Raw genomic sequence first — 24,571 nt, forward strand, 5'->3', positions numbered from 1 at the left:
AATTGAATTTCCTGTGGGGTTGGAATCCAGGGAAACAAAATGAAGTAAAAACATCAGTAAAAACCACATTGGCTCAACCAGAGCTGTGATATGTTAAGTGAGGGATCCGATCCAGCAGTGTGGCAGCCGCAAGAAGGCACCTCGAAGATTTCCAACTACAGGAAATGCAATTGATTGAGGGCCCGGCTGCTGCCGCATGGCAGGGCTGGCTGCCTGCTGCTAGTGAATGAGCAGGGCGGGTCTGTCTAGCAAACGTGGGACTCCTTTGAAGGCTGTACTGAACCTTCCCAGGCTCAGTCTAGGATGATTTCACCCAGCCTCTCCTGCACAATTTCAGTCGGGTCTGATGGCTCTCCCTGTCTTCCCCACTGCCTTCCCATTATTTTCCCCTAGGCATTTCCCTAAGTAAATTTTTTGCACATTTACTCTGGTGTTTGCTTCCTGGAGAACCCAGAATGACCTAGGTAGATAGGAATCACTTCTTCAAAGATCTGCCGCTAACAAAATATACAGGAGAGCATTTTACCCAGGGTGATAAGAAATAGACACTCTTCACTCTGTTTCAGATTGTTGACCCGTCTCTCAGTGGACCTTGATCCGTGACACTTGTCTTGCTTTATTTTCCAGTTCTGGAAGGGTTACAGTATTTTACCAGGCTTCAAATTGGTGACAGTGACAGAGTTCAGGTAAGAATGCTATAACTGGGTCATTTTTATCCAATGGCAGATACCAAAACGTTAGTGAAAAAGCAAAAGCCCGTTAGAAGGGCACCATCTGGGATGCCCAGTGGGGGCAGTTTGGTAAAGGTGAAGACAGTGTCAGATTTCCAGGGCTTAAAGTGAAAGGAAATACTGAGAATAGTAGCTCACTCCTTAGAGATGTACCTACTTAGAAGGAAGGTGAGAAAAAGACTTGTGTTCATTCTATGCACGCAAAAATTTTGCAAACAAAGATGTGGGATACATTTGCCATCTAGGGAAGTCCGAAATACAAACATGAAATAAAGTCATGCATGCAATGATGCCTTTATTAAAAAAAGTTAGCCAGCTAGCCATGGCCACAGAGTTGCACACTGTCATGTGAATGCATCCCTGTGGAGTTAGGCACCGGGCAGCCCTAAGTGTGTTTGCACAGTGTTTCAAAAAGTTAGTTGCCAATTAAAAAATGAAGAATGTTTACAGAAACGTTGAGGATTTTGGCTTCACTGGATATTCAGCATAGCTGGTAACCTGGGCCAGCAGACTGTGTGACAACAGTCTCTACCTTGTGGCTTATATCCTTTGACCCATTTGTAGGATTCAATTCACTCTGCCCCATCTGGCTCTTCCAGTCATTGATGTTACCCATCTGCAGACACTTGAGTGTTCGAGCCCTGCCTCAGGCTTTCAGCTAGAGCTTAGAAACAGGTTGGATTTCAGTGGACCCTTGAAGATAAAGTCCCCAGGCTCTTCCTGCCATTTTGTTTTCTTATGCAAATAAACCATAAGGATCTAGACTCTTCCAGATCACTTACTGCTTTACTGAACTGAGTGGTCTCCATCCAGGCCTGGAAGTGTGGTTGTGGTGTATGAAGTCACTACAACAGCAGCGTCACCTGAATTAATGCGCAAAGCAAACGAGCAAGTAACACAGAACCTCAGGCAGACCTACAAGATGGACAGCAGTTCCTTCCAGGTTACTTACAGCAGTAAGTAGAACATTTTTCCAATGTGTAGATTCTACTTAGATATGGTAACGGCATTTATCATGATGCTTAAATCTGGGAGATCACATTACAGTGTCCTCCGTGGAGAGAGACTCTCCAGTTCCTGGCATAGAGTTTTGGTACCTTCTCCCCATCTTAGGCCTGTTCAGAGCCTCCTTACACTGCTAATATCACTGTGACTGGGGAAGTGGGGGGGGGCGGTTCCCAGGAGGGAGAGATTTTTACAAGGGGGCCACAGAGCCATCTGGGTTTATGGATTTTTTTAAAATTAACAGACCCAAAACATCCAAAAAAGTAGAACTAACGTGGTGGTGGTGGAAGTGGGGGATATTCATGAAATGCATTGATATTGACTAGGGGGACCGTTGTTACTTTAGAGCAGTAGTTCTCAAAGTGTGACCCCCAGACCAGCAGCATCAGCAGCATCTTGGTACTTGTTAGAAAAGCAAATTCTTGGGGCCACCCCAGACCAACCTGGGCCAATCTGTTTCGGCAAGCCCTCCAGGTGATTCTGATGCATGGAAAGTTTGAGAAACACTGCTTTGGATCAGATGTAGCAGTGGTAAGAGGTCTGGTATTGTAGATGTTCTCCCTCATTTTACAAATGGGGTATAGCGTTGAGCTCTGTTGTGTAATTAGGTGGGTGGATCGATTGTTACTTGGGGGATAGAAAGGGGAGCCAACTGAGCAGAGATTTGGTGGACCGGTACTGGCCGGTAGGTGTTCTGTCTAACTCAGGTCCGTGGTTCCAGAGTGAAGGTGACTCCTCTTTGGAACAACACAGTTCACCATGGGGAGGGCACTGAAGGGATTGTCTGAGGCACAGCTGGAAGGAAAAGTGCCCCTTCTCAGGAGTCAGACCATCCTTACAACAGGTCCATACTCTTTCTCTCTACATTCGCTGCTCATATTTTTAAACATTGGATCATTTTTAAAAATAAAATATTGAAAGGGGTATACACAACGGTAAGAAAGTGCTACAACATAAGAAAGAGAAAAACAGCAAGATAAAAATTCAGAATGAATAAGGCAGCAACCACATAGATGAAAACTGAAAAATTCAACGCAGGGAAATAAGTGGCCTCCAGGTGCGGACTCACATGGAAATAATCCCAGCATCGCCAACCCCTTCCTCACCCCTAATGCCATCCCACCAACCGGCAGATGCTTTGGCCTGAAAAAACTTTTTTCTTTATGGTTCTGAGGGCACAGGAGAATAGCAAGCTCTAGCATACATGAGCTTCAATTATGATGACTCTTTCCCCCAAATTTCCATTGTGCTGAATATAGTCAGACATTTACAGGAATAAGTATCCAGCAGTTTTCCTGACCGGTGGCTGACAGTCAGTCCAAAACCACAGAAGTGCTCTAGTGTCTGTAGCTTATTCTTCCAAAGAGCCATGAAGTTGTTGCGAATGACACTCGATGCCCCTTTTTGCAAGAGAATCTACATTCATCTCTGTCCTTGATACCCACAGCCTTAGACCAATGACCATGAACTATGTCACATGCAACTCCACCCCCCGGGAGCTTAAATACCAGCCTGCTCTCCATAGGGTTAGTGGGGTTTATCCAAAATACAAGGATCCAAAAAAGTCAAGTAGCTGAGTAGGTTTTTTTTTTTTTTGGCCGCGCAGCGTGTGGGATCTTAGTTCCCCGACCAGGTATCGAACCCACGCCCCCTGCATTGGAAACGCAGAGTATTAACCACTGCACCGCCAGAGAAGTCCCTGGGTGTGTTTTTCTTAAATTATAATTTTATCTGGCGGCAAGAGTGAGGGGTGCAGGGGAGAGGAAGAGAAAAAGAAAGAAAAATGCTGAATGAATGAGGTGGTATCAGGAAATTATTTTTAAGTCCATCTTCATGAAACTATTTCAGGAAAGGCACATGGCAGTCTTCAGAATGGTCCCTTTTAGTCTGCCATATATTAATCCTCTAGTGATGTTTGACCAATCAGCAGGGTCCCTTAACCAGAACGCCCCTTTCTTTAATCACTCCCAATATATTTACGATCAATTCCACATAACCACGGAAATCCGGCAGTTTTCCGGATCCTTGTAATTAGCAATGGTGCTAATGAAAAGCGGGCACGGTTATTGTACCTTTTCTATGTTAAACCCAGTGTTTTACACATTTTTCATCTTCATACATCCTGTGAGGTAGATACTATTATCGCCATTTTACAGGTGAGGAAATGGAAGCTTCGATTTAAATCATTTGCTCAAGGCCACATAGTAAGTAACATAAGTTTCTGTGCCTTCCTGGTCAGTTCACTACATGAAATATTCACGGATGGCCTTGCTTCCTAATAGTTGAATGCAATTTTCTGAAATCTTATTTTATCCAGGAGCCTAAAAAACGGGATAAGAAATATTTAGATACCTTGATATTTTGACCAGAACATCACAGCACCCTAAATTAATTGTGTGGTATTTTAGTCCACGTTTACAGTACGGACAGGGTGTGGCGTGGGCATAAAGAACCACCCAAAAGAGGAGTTGCCAAACCTGCTTCCCCAGCTCCTCTGATTTTCTCAGCACATGGAGCTCATGAAGGACATAGCACAGCTTAGAGGGAAAAATCTGTATGTTGTGTAAACAAGGGGCAGCCATAAAAACACACACAAAAACAGCAAACACCGTGTTTTCATTTCTGTCTGTGACATGGCTTAATACCAGGGTGCCCCAGAATTTTACTGTGAAAACAATAAGAATAGTTACTATTCCTCCAAATCACCTCCCGTGGTAGTGCTCACTGCTCCTGTTTTCCAGACAAGGGAGCTGAGGCTCAGAGATGCTAAGCAAGTTCCCCAGGGCCACACAGCTATGCCTGGTACAGAACCAGGATTCAAATACAGACCTGTGTATCTCATAAGCTCCCACTCTTATGGGCCCATGGGTGTTAGGTCTTTAAAAACATTCTTATTTCCCAAGCATACTTCATTGTAAAAAATTAATTTATTTTCCCACTCTTAATTCATCAAAGACACAGGACAGAGCTTTCAGTCAGCATGAGGTATCAGTTATCAGTAAGAAGCAGTTGATATCTTTCAAATCAGTAGCAAAGAAACTTGATGTTTAGGTTAGCTGGGGTGGCTTTTTCATAAGCAAATGTGCAATTTTCTACCAGACTATTTAAAATTTTTTTTGCATTTTTATTTTATTTTATAAATTTTATTGAATATAGTTGATTTACAATGTTGTGTTAATTTCTGCTGTACAGCAACGTGGTTCAGTTATACATATATATTACACGTTCTTTTTCATATTCTTTTCCATTATGGTTTATCACAACTATATTGAATATAGTTCCCCGTGCTATACAGTAAGACCTTGATGTTTATCCATCCTGTATCTAATAGTTTGCATTTGCTAATCCCAAACTCCCAGTCCATCCCTCCCCTCCCCCCCTCCCCCTTGGCAACCACAAGTCTGTTCTCTATGTCTGTGACAGATTATTTGAAATATTGAAAATAGCTTTGGGATCCCCATTAGTACCATTGAGGACTGTTAAGTGTGCAAAGATCCCAAACTGGGAACCATGTCCCTAGTAGCTGGCAGACTGTCACTCTGGGGCCTCAGATCCCAGCTGCCCAGGGGTGGAGTGAGGAAGACGCGTTGCCTCATTCATCACCACGAAGACCTCTCGAGAACCCCAGTGGTGGTGGCATTCAGAGAGTAGCATTAATTCCATGTATTTGCTTTGGGACCCTGATATCTTTTGTTTTGGGTTTCCAGATGAAACGAAGTTCTCCATCACCCCAGAAATCATCTTTGAAGGGGATACGGTAACTCTGATGTGTGAGAACGAAGTTTTGTCCTCCAACGTATCCTGGCAGCACGTGGACACAGGCTTCGACATCCAGAACAGCAGCAGATTCTCCATCTACACCTACGTGCTCAACAACATGACCTCCGTGTCTCGCCTCACCATTTACAACATCACGCAGGATGACGCGGGTGGGTTGCCATCCAGTAACCAGGGCGAGGAAAGGAATGAAGGGCTAAGAAAGAATCACACCGTGGTGGTGTGTGTAGATACCCTTTTCCTCTTCAAAACGAAGTCACCAGGCTCAGCTTTTCAAAACTGAAGATTAATCCCATGATGAATGAGCCAAGCAACTTTAGCCTTGGGAGACAAATATAATATTCCACATTTACTGAAGCTTTTGAGTTGGAACCTAAGACAAAAAGTAAACTCCTTTTTTTAACATTTAAAAAAAATTTAGAAGAGCCTTGTTGAGGTAGAATTGACATATAATAAGCTGTACATATGTGAAGTGTATAATTTAATAAGTTTTGACATGTGTGTACACCCGTACAACTATGACCACAATCAAGGTAGTGAACATATGGGTGCCTGCTCTCCTCCCCCGCCCATTTTCTTGTCCTCTGTTTTAATCCCTCCCGCTTGTCCCTCCCCAGCAACCACAGAAGCATACCTTCTGTACCTGACATTCTAGAATTTAATAGCCCCATGGTAACCCAGATGTCAACAGGAGCATCTCTTTTTCTCTGAATGAGAAACTGGGCTGCAGACACATGGGTTCTATCGTATGTTTGTTGACTCTGACCTGCCACGGAGTTAAACAGGATGCCGAAATTATCCATGATCTCCTAATTCTCCAAGGTTTTCCCATGTTCCCTTTCTACCTCTGAAGCATCCCCACACTTCTTTTCTTACTAGCATGGACTCAGATTTCCGCTCTTTCCTGAGAACAGCTCTCTACTCTTTTATCTTATGGCACCAGAAATACCTGCCTTGACCTTCTGCACTTCCTGAATCTTCCTTTAGCGTTGTTTAGACCAAGTCTCAGATGCTTTTGGAAGTGATGTTTCACGAAGTACCGTCATGACACATGAGATGAGGCTATCATTCTTCTAAGGAAATAGACATGTGTAATAGTAATAATAAATGCCTTTGTGTGTTCAATACAGGCGAATATATTTGCAAACTGACATTAGATATTTTTGAATATGGGTCCAGAAAAAAAATAGATGTTACATCCATCCAGATTTGGGCAAATGAAGACATGAAGGTGATGTGTGACAACAGTCCTGTGTCTTTGAACTGCTGCAGTGAGATGACGGTGAATTGGAGTCAAGTTGAATGGAAGCAACAGGGGTCTGTAAGCATTCCAGGTGAGACTGTTAGAAGCCCTTCTGCAAACAGGTTTTTGCCTCTTGGCCAAGTAAAAATGGGAGATGCGGTCGGTGAAAGAGCCAATGTCAGGTGGCTGGGTTTTTTTCCAGACTGAAAAAGTATGAGGTTTGATGCCAGCTCCAGCTTAGCCATTCTAAAACAAAATTCCCAAAATATACACACACAAGTTTCATGCTTGGGTTGTAGACAAGATTCTGGCAGAGAAGACCCAAGAGGGAGTGACGGGATGATGCAGGTGCATGGTGTCTTGCCTACAGACAAGACAAGCTTGTCCCCACCGCCCTCTCCTTTCCCTCTTCAGCAGAGAGCCAAGGATTAGGTCATTGGCTTTGCTTTGGGGTCTGACTCTGAGAGTCTCATTCCTGTGTCTCTCCTCTTGGTGTCTGTCCTTCCCACTTCTCTGCCTTTGTCACCATGTCTCTTTCTGTATTATCTGACTCCATGCCTCTTGTTTTATATCTTTCTCTGTCAACCTGTGTGTCTCTCAACCAATGTCAATTTCCGATCCTGTTTGCAGATCTGAGATATCACTGGAAATTCCCCATCTTCCAGTTTATACTGATGAATGACAAGAAGGAGAAATTAAAATAGCATTGGTGATTCTGTTTTGTATACTAGTTTATGATCAACCGATTTTTAAAAGATATGTTATCACTTTTAATCCCACTTAAACTTGACCACAAGTTTGAAGCTGGCGTTTTTTTGCCTCCCATTTTCAAATAAGGAAATCGAGGTTCAAATGAAATGACTTATCCAAGATTGTCATAATTAGGAAAAGAAAAGAATTGGGACTCACCTTGTTTCACAGCCTTCGCCTTGGTCAAACTATATCACACGTGCCTGGTGAGCCAGCACTAGAGTGAGTTGATCCGGCAGAATTTGTATTGAAACAGAAGACTGTTTTCTGCCTAGAAACCTCACATAACAAGATCCAATCTTTCCCTTAAGAAATGACAGTATTATTTGCTCACCTTTTTTTTGTTTGTTTGTTTGTTTTTTGCGGTACGCGGGCCTCTCACTGTTGTGGCCTCTCCCATTGCGGAGCACAGGCTCTGGATGCACAGGCTCAGCGGCCATGGCTCATGGGCCCAGCCGCTCTGCAGCATGTGGGATCTTCCCGGACCGGGGCACGAACCCGCGTCCCCTGCATCGGCAGGCAGACTCTCAACCACTGCGCCACCAGGGAAACTCTTGCTCACCTTTTTTAGTAAAAAATCCTTAAAGGAAAATGTGGCTTTACCCATGAAATACATCAGTGTGGTGGAGCTTTTATTTTATAAAGCCGTTGCTATCAGACATTATTAAATCATAAATAAAATAAGGATCAGTTTGGATGTAACGTTTTCTGAGCACATCTAGTTTGAAAAGCACATTTGTTTTCTACCTTAAAGTGCTCCAGAGAATGGAAAAAGCATCTGGTAACTGTTGAACATGTTGACATATGGTCCATTTAGTCACTTCCCTAATTTTTAAGGAAGAGGAGGTGTAGACATCCTGGAGGAACTGCCAGATGGTAGAAGGACCTTGCACAGTTCCCGGAGTACTGACTTAGACGCTTTCAACTGTGAGAGGTGAAAAGCCTCGCCATCTGGCAAGAGAACCAGGAAGTCTGCTGTGCAGATGCTCAGGAACCTCGCTGTGGCCACCGCTGCTACAGACATTCGTAACGCCCAGGGTGGGCTGAACCGACCGGCAGAACAGTGGATTTCCTGCCACAGGGCTGGCCGCCGGGGGCCGGCAGGGTTGTTTCTCTGATGAATTTAGCCCCTGCTTTCAACACCCTGCCCTCCTTCCGTCTCCCTTGCCGTCCCCTCTCTGCGGCAGTCTTTCTCCAGATTCCACCAGTTCTTCTATCACCCGTTTTTCCAGCTCAGCAGAAAGCAGTCTAGCTAGATGATTCACCCCAAAGCATCTAGAAGTGCATGTATTACAGCTTCTCAGAAACGGTTGCACTGGATTTTCAAAGCACTTCCGGCAAAGGATAAGACAGAAAGGAAGTAATCTGCGTGACAATTTCTAGCTTTAAGAAGGCCGTCTTTTTCGAATAGGGAGGGCTTTCTGAGGCTATTTCAAATCATGGGGCATGGGTTGATGATATAAGTGGTAATGGTAACAAGTAATAGTGTTAATAGTACTAGTAGTAATAACAGAGGTACGAATAGTCATTAGTGCAACTTCTGGTTCGCCTGTACTTAGCGCTAGCTTTGCCTGTACGGGAAGGTACTGACCACTTGGGAAATTTAAAGGCAACAGCGTTTGTATTCTCACCGTAGCTCTTGTTATGCGATGATGAAAAAACAACAGTCTAATTCCCTCTTTGACAGAACAGTTTCCAGACGAGTTCGTCAACTTCTTCTTTGCCCTGACTACCACTGACTTTTTTTTTTTTTTTTTTTTTTTTTGCGGTACGTGGGCCTCTCACTGTTGCGGCCTCTCCCGCTGCGGAGCACAGGCTCCGGATGCGCAGGCTCAGCGGCCACGGCCCATGGGCCCAGCCACTCCGCGGCACGCGGGATCCTCCCGGACCGGGGCACGAACCCGCGTCCCCTGCATCGGCAGGCGGACTCCCAACCACTGCACCACCAGGGAAGCCCTAATTGTGTGTTATTATTTATGCTTCTGTGCCATCTGAAATGCTATGTTTGTAGCCCAGTAGGACATAAGTAAGAGATAAGGGAGACTTTTTTTTTCTTTATTGAGCAGAAATCGGCCTTGTGGGCTTCAAGTCACATTATAAAGGGCCGCTAGAGACAGGCCTGCCTCGGGGGCTGAGGCGAGACCTAGAGAAGCAGCTGGAAGTGGCAAACAGCCCCGTCAGAGGCGGCCTCTCCCAGCCTGGCTGCCCCTCAGGGTGTCCACAGTTGTCTTTTGAAAAAGACCAGCTGTCAAGGTTCCTCCTGAGAGCCACTCGTTCACAGTCTCCACGTTTGGGCTCCGGGCAATTTAATTTTCTTCAGTTTCACAGGAGATGTTATTGTGAGAACCACGGATTTCATCCCATCCCTCGTCTTCCACATGAGGAGACTGAGGCTTTCCGTGAGCTGCCCACCATCTCCCCGAGAGCACCAAGGGTCCCCTCCTCACCCACTGCTCTCTCTCCTACCCCCTGTGCCTCCCTCTGTGTTCCTAATGTTGCCGTAGACAAATCTGATTTTAAATAGTGATTTCTCTACTTGTAGGAATGCACACAAAATTGGGCTTAAAAAAGGAAAAAGAAAAAAAAAAAGAACTTGAACCCAGTCTTCTACTGTAGAAAAATTAGCCTTACAACCCGTGCTTTCCAGTAAGACAGAATCTGGTCCTGAAGAGCTGTCATTCCAGCTCTGCCCTGTTCCTGCTGCAGAGCAAGTTGGGTCATCTTGACTCTGAGAACTTAATCTTTTTTTTTTTGGCTGCGCCGCACAGCTTGCGGGATCTTAGTTCCCTGACCAGGGATTGAACCTGGGCAGTGGCAGTGAGAGCACTGAGTCCTAACCACTAGATCGCCAGGGAAGTCCCAGACCTTCATCTTTTAAATAGTGACAATGGTACCCACTTTGCAAGACTTTTGAGAGGAGGGAAAAAAAGAAGATAAATGTCAACATTTAAAACAGTTGCATACTTTGCATCTGCCGCAATAACTGCTTTCTGGTAAGGATGAAAGCTTTGCAAACCATGCCTTTATGTATCCTCAGTGTCGTGGGCAATTTTCACTGGATATTATTTAACCTTGAGCCGCTGCTAGGTTAACTGCCTACCAGCTCTACTCCAGAAAACAGAGCGCGAACTTATAGGCTGCATTCAGTAACTTCCATTGTTCTGCAGTCAAGGGAGAGGAACGATAAAGGATGGAGTGAGGTCCTGGAGGAATTAGAGAAAGTAGGTTTTCCAAAAATGAGTAGAGGGGTGAGCCTTGGAGAGGAAAGGGACATTTGTACCTATGAACTAGCAGGTAACTTACTCAAGGTGGGGAATCAGTTTGGTATTCTGAACAACCATTTTGGGGACTGGGGAGAAAAGCTGGTGACTTATCAAAATATTTTAAATATCATTGATCATCCAGCCAAGGCTGGATGGAGTTCATCAGAAGGGTTTTTTTTTCCTTTAATTTTTGGAAGATTGCCAGTGTTTGAAGAATGCCTGGCAGAAGTACATTGCAGAAGGCAGGGCTGGGGGAGAGAGAGTGAAAGAACCGAACCAAAAAAAATGGCCAAGAGGCTGTTACAGAGCCACAGGCAGGATGGCTTGGAGGGCACAGCGTCGGGAATGGAAAGGAAGATAGCGAAGAACAGCTATTCTGAAGGGTACATTGCTGTTACCCTGAGAAAGCATGACGTTGAAGCTTCCACTAAAACATATATACTAATAAGAAGGAACAAGTTATGAAAACAGGTCTCAAATGAGATGAATATCAGAGTCCGTGTCCTGTTTCTTCCTCCTTTCAACAATAATAATAGTCAAAATAATCTGACATTTTCTTCCTTCCAGTTGAAGTTATATCCAAACACATGGCTTCCTTTTTTATTTTTCACACTCCAACTACCATCACGAAGGGTCTTTGTTAGGGGTTGGCCCCAGCCAGGCACTGTTCTAAGTGTTTACACAGTTACACTACAATCCCCGGTCACAGCTGTTATTTATTCTCATTTTACATCTGGAGAAACTGAGGCACAGAGTGGTTTAGTGACTTTCCAGTAACACCCTACTGGTAAGTAGTAACGTTGGAATCTGCAGCCGGGCCACCTGGATGCGGAGGTGGCAGGGCTAACATTACACCATCCCGCCTCTCCATTCAAAGAGAAGACATTGAAATAAGAATTCCTTTTCACTGATTTGGCTTCTTTGCTACCGAATCAGACAGTCAGCCAGCTGTGACAGTAAAAGAACCTCTTATGTGGTTGCAGGAAGCCCTGAAACAGACGCAGACCCTCGCTGCAGCAGATACACCCTCACGGCCAATGGCACTCAGTGTCCGAGCAGATTGTCCGGAACGACAGTGATCTACACGTGTGAGTTCATCAGCGCCCACGGAGCCAGAGGCAGTAAAGACATAAAAGTGACATTCATCTCTGTGGGTAAGGACTCTTTCACTAGAATGTTTTGCCTTGCACTTCAAACTAAGGGCTGCCAATCAACTGGGAATATCCATGAGCAGTAAAGCAGGGCCTTCCATGGTAGTGAGAGTGTGACTGGGGTCAACCACAGAATGGGATTTCCATCTCTGCCATTTATATTCTTACGAAGTCTTTAAAAGCAGGAAGGGTAGGGGTAAGAAACAGCGGTTGCAGGGAAGGAACAGCCTGCATTGTACTAGAAAGACAGAAAGTGGATGGGAAGTAGGGTTTCACACTCAGATTAGTCACTGAATGAGGATAACACCGCCAATTTCCCACTTTTTCCTCCCATAATCCCATTCTGCCTCCCTTGAATTCCAATAGCCTGGCTCACTCCCCACCATCCTCCACCTCCTCTCTCTCTCCCATTTCGTCTTTTCCGGAGAGAATGCTGCAGGAAGATTTAAGAGTCTGGTATTTTGTGATTATTTTACGGTTGTTACAAATGGGTTTTAAAAAATATTTTAAGTAATTCTAGGCCTCTTAAAAGTATCATTTCTTCTGCTCATATCATAAAGCATTATAACTTCATCCCTATCTGCTAAAGTGGGGCAGACAAACGTGTTTTTCTACCCACCCATCATACAAATACAAACTATTATATTTAGATAAATCCTCAGTTCCCCTTTCTGAACAATTTGGAGAAAGGACTGAGATAAACATACTTGTTACTCTTGTTTCCATTTTCTACTATCCTGACTTAGCACTTTTACAAAGATCAAGATTAGATTTATCTGAAACATTATTACTATAGAAAAGTTCAGGGTCTTTTGAGGTATTTGCGGTTTTCTAGAATGAGAGCAGTTATACTCTGCAAGTTTTAACTCAGAGAGTTGTGTTGATTCTGTGGGCTTTTGGCTATCTCAGGGACATGCTTAGTCTTCGCTGAAAACCACCGGTCTGGTAGTTTGATTCTCATCTGGAATCAAGAGAACCAGATTGAGGCTTCCATGCGCCTTTTCCTTTCCACCCTCAGAAACAACTCAGCCTTAGAAAACCATCTCAAGATCCTTATAGCCAGGGAGGGCAACATGAAGGGCATATGAATCCCTTCTCTGTGACTTTGGGGCTGCATCTGAACATTTGAATCCCAACTTCTGGTGGGTACTATGGAAAGCCCTGATTTCTTTTGTTTATGGCTAAGAATAAGATTTCACACTGATTGGAAAAGCTGGCCAGCATCTGTGGGCTCAAGGTATGACATTGTCCACGTAGAGAAGGCAGAGTGAATGGCATTTTGAAATGACAGCTATGCTCAAAGAGGAGTAGAAAGAGAACCAGAGGCAAAACCAGTAGAATGTTCATAGAAGCTTTTATTTATAAGGGTCTGGTTAACAGTTTCAGTGACTAGTTCCTCATGAACTTACAAGAAAATTCTCAGAAATAGGAGTAAATAGGGACATAAATTAGGGTGCCTGTACTTCCCAGCCCAGGTATAATTATTTGGGCAGTAAACACTGTGATCCCTGTACTTAACATGTAATTCCAAAAACCACTCGTCTGCTTGGAAAGCACTGGCTGGGTACTGGACCCAATGCTAATGCTGGGGATGTGAAGATGCAGATGAGAGGGTCCTACTCTTAAGGGGCTCACATGTTTATGGAGAAGAGATACAGAAGAAAGAAATGAAAATACAACATGGTATTTTTTGAAGTTATTTTAAAAGAGTAGAGAATGGTGTGGTTATAAGAACTGAGCCATTGAGTCCCCCTTGAGGTGCCTGGAAAAGGTTGGAGGGGAGTTTGGGTTAAGTCGACACCGTAGTTTACAACCTTTTGCCCTGCTGATCATTAGGAGATAATTCCAGCCACAAAGGGGAAGTGCACGAGTTCCCAAGGCATGTGATGGAAATGGGTACAGTTCAGAGCACCACCGAGAACAGCCTAGAAACAAGTAAAGCTCCGGAGCAGCAAGGTACCAATCCCACGTTGACCCTAGTAGAGTCAGGACAGCCCATGCTTTCTGTCTCTATGTGAAATTTCACTCAGGTGTTGATGTCACCAGAAAGACTAAACATTTTACTTGTTATTGGTTTTCTTTTGTCTGTTTTGTTTGCATTCTTTTAGCCAACCTAAAAATAACCCCGGACCCAATTTCTGTTTCTGAGGGACAAAGCTTTTCTATAAAGTGCATCAGTGATATGAGTAACTATGATGAGGTGTATTGGAACACTTCTGCTGGAATTAAAATATACAAAAGGTTTTATACCACGAGGAGGTATCCTGATGGAGCAGAGTCGGTGCTGACAGTCAAGACCTCGACCAGGGAGTGGAACGGTGAGTGAAAGCCCAGATACACTGGACCCTGATACCTGGACCCCTGGAAACACACTGTAATCATTACCATCCCTGGAGGGCCTGCCCTGGGCCATGCCCGTGCCAGCCACTCTATATGACATATGTGCTCACACTAAGTGCAGCAGCCTTCCGGGGGAAGATGTCACTATTCCCATTTTACAGATGTGCAAAGTGAGCCTAGGTTTCCACAATTTAAGCTGTAGAGCCAGGATTAGAACTAGTCTCTTTGATTCTAGAGTCTTTGCTTTGCCATTAAGTTAAGAGGATTTTTTTTTTATTGAAGCATAGTTAATTTACAATGTGTTAGTTTCAGGTGTACAACAAAGTGATTCAGTTTTATACACACACACACACACACACATATACACTTTTTTAGATTCTTTTCCATTATACGTTATTACAAGATATTGAGTATAGTACCCGTGCTATACAGTAGGTCCTTGCTGTTCATCTATTTTATATACAATAAGTCCCCTACACATGACCGAGTTCCGTTCCGAGAGTGCGTTCGTAAGTCCAATTTGTTCATAAGTCCAACAAAGTTAAGCGTAGGTACCCAACTAACACAATCAGTTATATAGTACGGTACTGTAATAGGTTTATAATACTTTCACACAAAAAATACATAAAAAACACAAAAAATAAAACATTTTTAATCTTACAGTACAGTACCTTGAAAAGTACAGTAGTACAGTACAACAGCTGGCATACAGGGGCAAGTTCGCATCTTTGAAAGTTCACAGCTTAAATGTTCGTATGTAGGGGACTTACCGTATTAGTGATTTGTATATGTTAATTCCAAACTCTTAGGAGGATTGTTTTTTTAAAGTATTTTTACCAGACTCTTGTGTTTCACCCAACTGAGGTATAAAAATTCTGCCTAAAGATTTTATATGCCTAGTTCCAAAGGGGGGAAAAACACGTTTTTGTTTTCTACTTATCCCTAGACATTGTTTAGGTTGGGAGGAAATGCAAATTTTTGAAAGAAAAGGGCATTTGATAGAATTGCTTCAATAATAGCTGACATTTCTTGAGCTGTTGCTATGTGATAGGTATTGTTTTACGTATTTAAGTGTATGAATTAATTTGAAACAATAAACCTAGAGGAGAGTGCTATTATTTATTTATTTTTTTGTAAACAGTCATTTATTTGGATTCATAGTTTTACAAAGGGAATTCTTTCCCACCTTGTAGTAGCAGAATGATATAGTCCCATTTAGATTGTTATATAGGTCAGCCTTTTTTAGGGAGATGTTTAAACATATAGTATATAACTTTAAAATGTCGTAAAGTTACCACAAAAATAAAAGAACAAAACTACCTAATCATTCTACCTCTCTCTCCATCCTCCCTGCCCCTGTACACCTGGGTCTGGGAGATTTGCCTTATCACTCAAAAAAGTGTCAAGAGTAATGGTCACAGCTTAGGTCGCATGGGTAAGATTACAGCCAGAGATGAAAAGACCACACATCCATAAGAAGCAGTATCCCAGTCAGGCATCTGAAAGGGCAGAGAGGTGGCTCTGTGCAGGCTGAGTAGCAGGCTCTTCAGTGGGGAGATGAGCACCTGCCCTGCCTCCTCCGTGTTCACCATAGACTCATGCAGGGAATATAGCAGCCACCTGCTCCTCAGGGAGGGGCACGATGCCAATCACACTGTCTCAACAAGCGGCACCACCTGCTTTATTTACACAGAGGAGATGCTCAATCGTAACAGCATCATCCCATGCCTCCCTCCCACCCAAGATCATTCTCCTGAATGACCTTCTAAAACAGAGGTCTTACATTCCCCCACTCCAATATACTCACCTCCTGAAGATACTTTGTTATATGTCATTTCAAGATACTTCTAGAACCAAACCCTCACAAAGACATTTAGACTTGGTGCCTGATAACTTGATTACCTTCAGAGTCCTGGGTAAAGAGCAAATCAGGCTGCAGATTTAACTGAGTGGTCCTATCCTGGCACTGAGCCCAAGGGCTGTTAAGAAGCTGTCCTAAGCCCTGATTCCGGTCATTGGTTACATCTCGGAAAGGAACTCTAGAGTTGTGGGCAGTGACCCACTGGCCCTGAGAATCCTCGGTGCAAAGCTGACTCCAGGAGTCCTTGTCATTCTTTTCGCTGTCCCAGGAAAACACAGGAATAGGACAAGGGCTTTGCTTCACTGCTTCTTTGTTTGCTGCACTCCAGGAATCGAGAGTGCTATTATTATCTCCATTTCACAGATGAGGAAACTGAGGCCCAGTGAGGTTAAGGAAACTACCTGAGGTTATACATCTAGTAGACAGCAAAGTCAAAGGGAAACAGAGACTGTGTTGCTACAGAGGCCAACTCTTAAATCCTCTATTCTAAAGCGTTTCATTCATTATAAGCTTAATCAGTCCAGATCCTGTGAGTTCTTCACTTTTTCATATAAGGCCTAGGCAATATTGTAGAAATAACTACTTATTATCTGGCTGGACTTGGTAGATACAATCGGGAAATGGGAGTCTTTTTCTCCTGTGCTGAACTCACACAGGAGAGTTGCTCTGCCCAACTGCCCTTTCCTACTATCAGGCAATAACTTAGGAAGAGCTGTGGCTGTTCTGGTCACACTGAACTATTAAACAGTCTCAGGTGCTAAAAATCATCTATTCTCATGTAAATCGACTACACTTTTATTTTATATTCAATGTAAATGTCCCCTCCCTCCCAATGGGAATCAAAAAGCGTTTCCTCTCTGTTCCCGTTCTACGTGTTTCCCCTCTGGCTAGCGGCTACTCTGGCTCCTCCAGAGTCGGGGCAAAGAGAAGGAATGTCAGGAACATTGAAAGGTCCTGCTTAACTGTAGATGCTGTTATCATCTTCCACTGTCCCGACAACAGCTGATCCAATGGCGGTTCATCCTCTGATGGGCTCTGGTGTGAAGTCCCGTAGGAAAAGTTCCTTTCATGAAGCTCAACCCAAGCCCTGTCCACAGTCCTCTCTGCTTCACCAAGCACTGGGCGTGCAGGCAACGCCTGCTGCAGCCTTCTCTTTTCACTCCTGCAGAGTCGGCCTGCTCTCCTCTTTAGACTTTTCTAGATACGAGTCAGACATCTAATCTCAGAGTCCACAGACCAAGCTCTCCCAAGAACTCACAGTCAACCTCTCTCCCTCCCTCCCCACACCCTCCCCACATTCCTTAGTGATGCCTTGAGGTCCCAGACCAGAGGCACCTACTCCCTTAAAGATGGGGAAAGGGGGCCTCGCAGGACCGCAGTGCTCTATTTCCCTCTCACTGGCAACTTTCTTCAAAGAACTCCCCAGCCCAGCACACCCCAAAATTCGCATTCCGCCCCCGCTGCAACCCCGACTAAAGAAAGAGGCTTGGAGTAGGTTTTGTGAACCAGATTTGAAACTCAGTTCCACCCCCAACAGGCTATATGACTCTGGATACGCCACTTGATTTTATTCGGAAGTAAGTGAGTATTTAGGTGGCGATGAGCTAGTCCTTCAAATGCCTAGCGATCCCGGGAGGGGAACCTGTGGAGCATTTTCTAGTCCAGGGCCCAGGAGCGGGTGCTGTGCCTGTGCTCCAACTTGACAAGGAAAACCAAGCCTTTTCTCAACTTTCTCAGCAAATGTCTATTTGGAGCGATGACTTCGTTCCACCTCATCTTGGCTTCTTTCCACTCAGGAACCTATCACTGCATATTTCGATACAAGAATTCATACAGCGTCATGGCCAAAGATGTCACCGTCCACCCGCTGCCCCTACAGCCCAATATCATGGTTGATCCTTTGGAAGCTGCCATTCCATGCACAAGCTCCCGTCACATCAAGTGCTGCATTGAGGAGGACAGAGACTACAAGGTCATTTTCCAAGCTGGTTCCTCGTCCTTTCCGGCTGGTAAGATGCCCACTGCTGAATTGTAAGGACACATGATTCCATATATGTCGAGTCTCAAACTTTACTCTTAAAATAGGGGTAAGGAGACAGAGAGGGATTGCTTCAGGGACATAATGTAACAGAGGGAAGCCCATGAGGCTTTATTGCCTTCTATTTTGCTGTGTGACCAGTGGCTCATGGGTTTGTGACAACATCTTGAGAGTCTGTGAGGGTGGAGCCCACTGTTTATAGTGACAGCTGTTGAAGGTAGTGTTAAGTTACCGTCACAAGCCTTCTACGTGCTCAGTATAGTAGACTCGATATTCTGATCACCGCTCCCTCTATGCTATGAATCAGCACGCAATAAAAGTATGGCAGGGGCTTCCCTAGTGGCGCAGTGGTTGGGAGTCCGCCTGCCGATGCAGGGGACATGGGTTCGTGCCCCGGTCCAGGAAGATCCCACATGCCGCAGAGCGGCTGGGCCCGTGAGCCATGGCCGCTGAGCCTGTGCGTCTGGAGCCTGTGCTCCGCAACGGGAGAGGCCACAACAGTGAGGCCCGCGTACAGCAAAAAAAAAAGTATGGCAAAAACCCTTTTAAATGCACAGTTGAACAGGCAAGAGAGTAAGAGAAATAACCAAGGGTCAAAAACATAGAAGAAAACAAAAATAGAGGTAATGCTTTAGCTAATGCTGGAGTTTCCCTGAGGGCATCTGCCAATATCAGAAACCTCAGAATCTTTTTTTTTTTTTAGTTTATTTATTTATTATTTTTGACTGTGTTGGGTCTTTGTTTCTGTGCGAGGGCTTTCTCTAGTTGCGGCGAGCGGGGGCCACTCTTCATCGCGTTGCGCGGGCCTCTCACTATCGCGGCCTCTCTTGTGGAGCACAGGCTCCAGACGCGCAGGCTCAGTAGTTGTGGCTCACGGGCCTAGCTGCTCTGCGGCATGTGGGATCTTCCCAGACTAGGGTTCGAACCCATGTCCCCTGCATTGGCAGGCAGATTCTCAACCACTGGGCCACCAGGGAAGCCCAGAAACCCCAGAATCTTGAATTTGAATTTGAAGGCTCTGAAGTGTATGAAAGAAAAGGCCTTGCTCCCAATGCAGTAACTTAGGCAAACTACCCCATCAACACAATGTCAGGACCCTCAGACAATGATATGCTCAGTAAAAGAAGAAGCTAGAAAAACAAAATTCATCTTCCAGAGGTAAGAGCCTCAGCGCTGGGTGGGCAACAATTTCCCCTGAGAAGTATAACTGTCCTGCCTACATTCAGATTTGGGGCTTGAATTTGTACAACCTATGTGGTCCAATAACTCCAAGCTGAGGAGTAATTAACTTAAAATAGTCCGTTGGTAGCACTCAGTGGTACCTGGCCAAAAAATTTAAATCCTCTCTGGTAGAATGTACCCTCCATCCAGATCCCTCAGGATTCCTGTAGATTAAGGTCAGCCAAATATGAACTCACAACCACAAATCGTAATGCATGGACACCTTCACGAGGGATTTTTAAGCTCATTCATACTTTCAAGAACTGTTCTTTGGGACCTATGCTTAATACAAAACATAACAGTAGGCAATGAAAAGGAGACAAAAGAAGTGGGGCATATATGTCGATATCTAGAAGGGCGTATGTCGTAAAAGAAAATACATAGAGCATTAACTGTACAAAATGAGCACTACAGATAGAAAGAACAATGGAAGTTCAGAAAAATGGGGATCCCGTAGAGACCGGACAATTTAGAGACTGCATGGTAGGGGGATATGAAATCAATCTGGGTACCGACCTATTTAAGCGTTTTAACATTCCGTGTTCAACACGCGTGCATTCACTGCTACTTCTAGGCTAGAGGCATTTTGAAAACCACATTAAAGTGAATGTGGCGCATTCTTGGGAAAAGTTTGGACAAGTTTATCCACATTGGATGATTTTCACAAAATTTGTGCTTTGAATACTAATGCTGTGACTTCATCCTTTCATTGTACCTTAGCAAAAGAAGTTAACGGAAAGCAAGTGTGCTACAAACACCACTTCGTGGCAAACTCAATTTCCTGTCCAGAAAATATGAATGTGTTTTGTCACATTACCAATACCGCTAATAATTCAGTGCGGAGCCCATCTATGAAGCTTAATCTGGTTCCTGGTGAGAACACCTTAAATTATTTTAAAATGTTATAGTCATGAGCAGGGATTCCTGTATTCATTCACTCCCTCATTCATCCATCAATAAATACATGTTAATCACGTTCATGGAGCAAGCCTTGAGCTAAGCATGGGGCTTTGAAAAGAAATAAGCTGTGTTTCTTGGCCTCAAGCCTAGGGGAGAGATAAATGCGATTTAAAAATGTTATCACATATAATGTGGTAGATTCTAAACTAGAGGCAGTTGTGGGTGGTTAGAAGGGGCTGCCTGGTTTAACTCTGCTAGTGATTAGGGGGGGAGAAATTGATCAAGAAAGCCTTGCAGATGAAGCCGTATTTCCGTACGTGAAAAGAATCAGAAACTATGTAAAAAGGGCTACGTAAAAAGAATCAGAAACTGTCTTTCCCATGCTTTGTCATCACTGAGCCAATATCCCCCTAAATACTATTTTCAAGGTAAAAGGTCGTGATTTGTGGAGCCATCTCTGTAATAACCAATACCGAAGAGCTCTCCTCAGTAGCAACTGAGGGGCAAGTGGATAAAGGATACTCCTGGGCTTGCATCATAAGCAATCCCCTCCCCGCAGAAATCTTCTCTCTAATAGAACCCGCGACGTCTGTAGGATCCATGGCTCCATTACCAAGCTTGTTTGAGTTTACTGAGGGATTTGAGGTCCTTCTCAACATCTGTTGGTATCTGAGCCCTAGACAACAAAGTAGGAAGCCACTTAGAGCTCCCTGTCTCTCTGAGTCACCGGCCTCTGGACCCCACCAAGCACACCTCTTCCAGGGGGCAGCCAAGGTCATTTCTCCACTGTCCCTCCATCTTAGCCTAGACATCATCATGTTTTATTCACTTACCTTTGTTCTGCTCTTCTTTCTTCATACCAAGTCTGATTCCTCTTCTTTTTCCTAATAGAACATTACTTAGGTATTCTAAGATTTTACACAATGGCTAAGAACTCAATTCATGCTAAGTTTAAAAGATGATGAGAGCAGGGGTCTGCTCATCAGAGAGTCAGGGTCCCTTGGAGACTAGAGATTCTGCAATAAATGACATTTTCCCATTCAAGTCTGTCTTGAGTCGAGGTAAAGAAAAGTCATCCTTACGGGAAACCAGAAGGAATAAATGCTTAGGAATGTTGCCCAGAATATTCAGGTCATGGGTGCCTGGGATTTCTGCTACTAATTATATCCTTGGATTAAGGTGGTGCTTCTCAAACTTGCCTGCACCCTAGAATCACCGGGGAAGCTTAAAAAACTGCTGATGCCTGAATTCCAGCCCAAGGGGTTTTGATCTTCTTGGGCTGGAGTGAGCCTGGACATTGGTATTTTCCAAGCTCCTCTGAAGATTCTAATACACCAGAGCTGAGAACCCCTTGGATTAAGTCATTATGTCCCTAAGACCCTTGTTAACCTGCCTGTCTTTCATCTGGATGAGTACACGTCAAGCTCTCATTATTTTCCATGGCTTAGGTTTTACAGGCATCAGAGGGAAGATTCCTGGAGGTCAGGGGTGGGAATGAGGCACTGAGGAAATAAATTCTGTTAGAAAAAGCCAGCGCAGATTAGAATCGGATTTGCATGGAAAGCCCTAAGGGGCTTTAGAAAATCAGGGGCAAAATAAAGAAAGTGGGCAACTCCGAAAAGGTCACTGAAAGGAAAAAAGAAGATGAGTTCAAAGATCAAAGCTCTACCTAAGCCTGACCCTATTTCCACTATCTTTTCTCCTCTCTTCAATTGTCCTTTTTATGTCCATTTTTCCAATGCAGGGGAGAACGTCACATGCCAAGATCCTATCATAGGTGTTGGGGAACCCGGAAAAGTCATCCAGAAGCTTTGCCAGTTCTCTAATGTTCCCAGAATCCCTGGGAGTCCCATTGGCGGGATCATAACTTACAGATGTGTGGGCTCCCAGTGGAAGGTTAAGAAAAACAACTGCATCTCTGCCCCCATAAATACTCTGCTCCAGCTGGCTGAGGTGATTCTTTTTTTTTTTTTTTAGAAGATGTTGGGGTAGGAGTTTATTAATTTATTTTATTTATTTTTGCTGTGTTGGGTCTTCGTTTCTGTGCGAGGGCTTTCTCTAGTTGCGGCAAGCGGGGGCCACTCTTCATCGCAGTGCGCGGGCCTCTCACTGTTACGGCCTCTCTCGTTGCGGAGCACAGGCTCCAGATGCGCAGGCTCAGCAGCCGTGGCTCACCGGCCCAGCCGCTCCGCGGCATGTGGGATCCTCCCAGACCAGGGCTCGAACCCGTGTCCCCTGCATTAGCAGGCAGACTCTCAACCACTGCGCCACCAGGGAAGCCCCCTGAGGTGATTCTTAAACACTTGACTCTGAACTCTTGGTGGGGAGGTGTGTCTAGCTGATCCTATTTCTCAGCACTTAGGAAAACGGGCTTTGAGCTGCTTGGTGTTGCTCTCAAAGCTATACCTATTTAATTCCAAAGAAGATGCAACCCTAGAAATGCTGAATATTTTGCTTGAATCCAAATATGGAGGCAGCGAAATACGTGTTCTGCCCTAGGACCAGCTGTACAGCGTCACCTTGACTTCTTAATACCTTGTTTCCATTACCTCCAAGATGGAAGTCGTGTTATCCCCTCTAACTGCTCTCCTTTGAAGAATTTTTATATCAAGCTAATAGCGCTAATCTTTTCAGAAAGGGGAGCAACACAAAAAGTAAGGTTCATCAGTCAAAAAAATAGTTGGGCTTTACGCTTTTACAAGTCTGAGATTTCCTTAATCCTTAGAGGTAGCCTATAGTTATAGGAGGGCCTAGCTGACCTCTCTTACCTAGAATAGAGGTTACTGCCATGTGGTAGGAAAAACATGTTTCACTTCATCAAAATAAATATAAATTACCTCTCATACTTAGGTTGCTGAAAGTTCGAGACGCCTAAAATTCCATGAGTTACAATAAATGAGGCAATTAGTGGGGTTATAGCTCATGGTAACATCTTCAGACCGTGAGCTATATTTGGAGCTAACATCTGGTTAGCTCCAAATCCTTGCATCCTGTGAAGAAGGACTGAGAAAAAAGGGTGATATTGGTTTGCATTTTATCTAATTATCTCTTGTCTCACATCAAATTCCTTAAAATACCGACTATGTATAAAGCGTTATTATAGGTGCTATCAGGGTAAAGCGGCCAAATTAAAACTTGACCTCTGATTGGATATGGAATATAGATGTTATATATGTATTAATTGGGGCTAGGATAATCAGGAAGTTCTGCTTGAAAAACGTGGCATCTGAGTTAGACCTTGATGGGTAAAGCATCGGGAATATAAACTATCCCAATTGAGGAAGATAGAAATTATAATTTGAACTCAACATTGGGCCCTGGTCCCAATTCTAGATACTACATACCCCTTCAATGGAAAGGGGGCATGCTGACCTATCATGCTCCGTCTAATTTATCCATCCAACATATGTTATTGAATACCTACTACATACAAAGTTAAGTGACTATGTTAGGGATTATGGGATATGAGAAGGATACAAAGAAATGCAACACATGGTTCCCATTGTTAAGGAGCTTATCATTTAATGGGAGAGAGATTGAAATTAAAACACAGGATGACATTGGTAGAGATGTCACAAATGTAAATTCCGTTAAGTAAAACAAATACTTCTGCATTCAGAGGAAGAAACTCCCCTGGGTTAGAACACTCATCAAAGTTCTTTATGGAGAAGACCAACTTTTAATTCATTCTTTAATTATAGTGAGGAGTCAGATAGTTAGAAAACACAAATGTGATCATTATAGATAAGGTGACCATATAATTTATCATCCAAACCAGGATACTTTTTACTTTTTGGTTTTTTTGTTTGTGTGTGTGTGTGTGTTTGTTTTATTGAAGTAGAGTTAATTTACAATGTTGTGTTAGGGAAAAGAATCTAAAAAAGAATATTTCAGATTCTTTTCCCTTATAGGTTATTACAAAATATTGAGTATAGTTCCCTGTGCTATACAGTAGGTCCTTGTTGGCCCTAATTTTCCCTCCCCCACCCCTTTCCCCTTTGGTAACCTTAAGTTTGATTTCTATGTATATGGGTCTATTTCTGTTTTGTATATAAGTTCATTTGTATCATTTTTGAAAATAAAAGAGGACACTATTTATAATTACACTGGGACATCAGATGTAAACCAGAACTGTCCCAGGGAATTTGGGATAGAAACCTCAGAGTGGCAAATGTGCTTTCATAGAGACAATCAAGTGACAATTTCATGCAACTTTAATCTAGTTCTCTAGCAGTCATATCTACTTCCCTTCCTTTTTCTTTTCAACTAGTCATCAGGTTGACATATGCTC

The 24,571-nt window shown here is 43.8% G+C and overlaps 1 protein-coding gene across 7 annotated transcripts in view; it reads left to right on the plus strand.

Moving 5' to 3' along the window:
- The window catches only part of ADGRF5 (adhesion G protein-coupled receptor F5), a 104,950-nt gene that overhangs the window by 72,253 nt on the left and 8,126 nt on the right, over positions 1-24,571 (plus strand). For 5 of the 7 annotated variants that reach the window (XM_060021698.1, XM_060021697.1, XM_060021699.1 and 2 more), the window contains 10 exons: positions 628-686; positions 1,545-1,687; positions 5,444-5,665; positions 6,644-6,847; positions 11,753-11,923; positions 13,757-13,876; positions 14,029-14,238; positions 17,918-18,130; positions 20,101-20,253; positions 22,025-22,233. In XM_060021698.1, coding sequence (XP_059877681.1) covers positions 628-686; positions 1,545-1,687; positions 5,444-5,665; positions 6,644-6,847; positions 11,753-11,923; positions 13,757-13,876; positions 14,029-14,238; positions 17,918-18,130; positions 20,101-20,253; positions 22,025-22,233 — 1,704 coding nt within the window. The remainder of the gene's footprint in view (positions 1-627; positions 687-1,544; positions 1,688-5,443; positions 5,666-6,643; positions 6,848-11,752; positions 11,924-13,756; positions 13,877-14,028; positions 14,239-17,917; positions 18,131-20,100; positions 20,254-22,024; positions 22,234-24,571) is intronic. The other 2 variants (XM_060021701.1, XM_060021702.1) reach the window with 1 other exon arrangement.

The sequence above is a fragment of the Delphinus delphis genome, chromosome 10 (genome assembly GCF_949987515.2).
Source record: "Delphinus delphis chromosome 10, mDelDel1.2, whole genome shotgun sequence".
Lineage (NCBI taxonomy): Eukaryota > Metazoa > Chordata > Mammalia > Artiodactyla > Delphinidae > Delphinus > Delphinus delphis.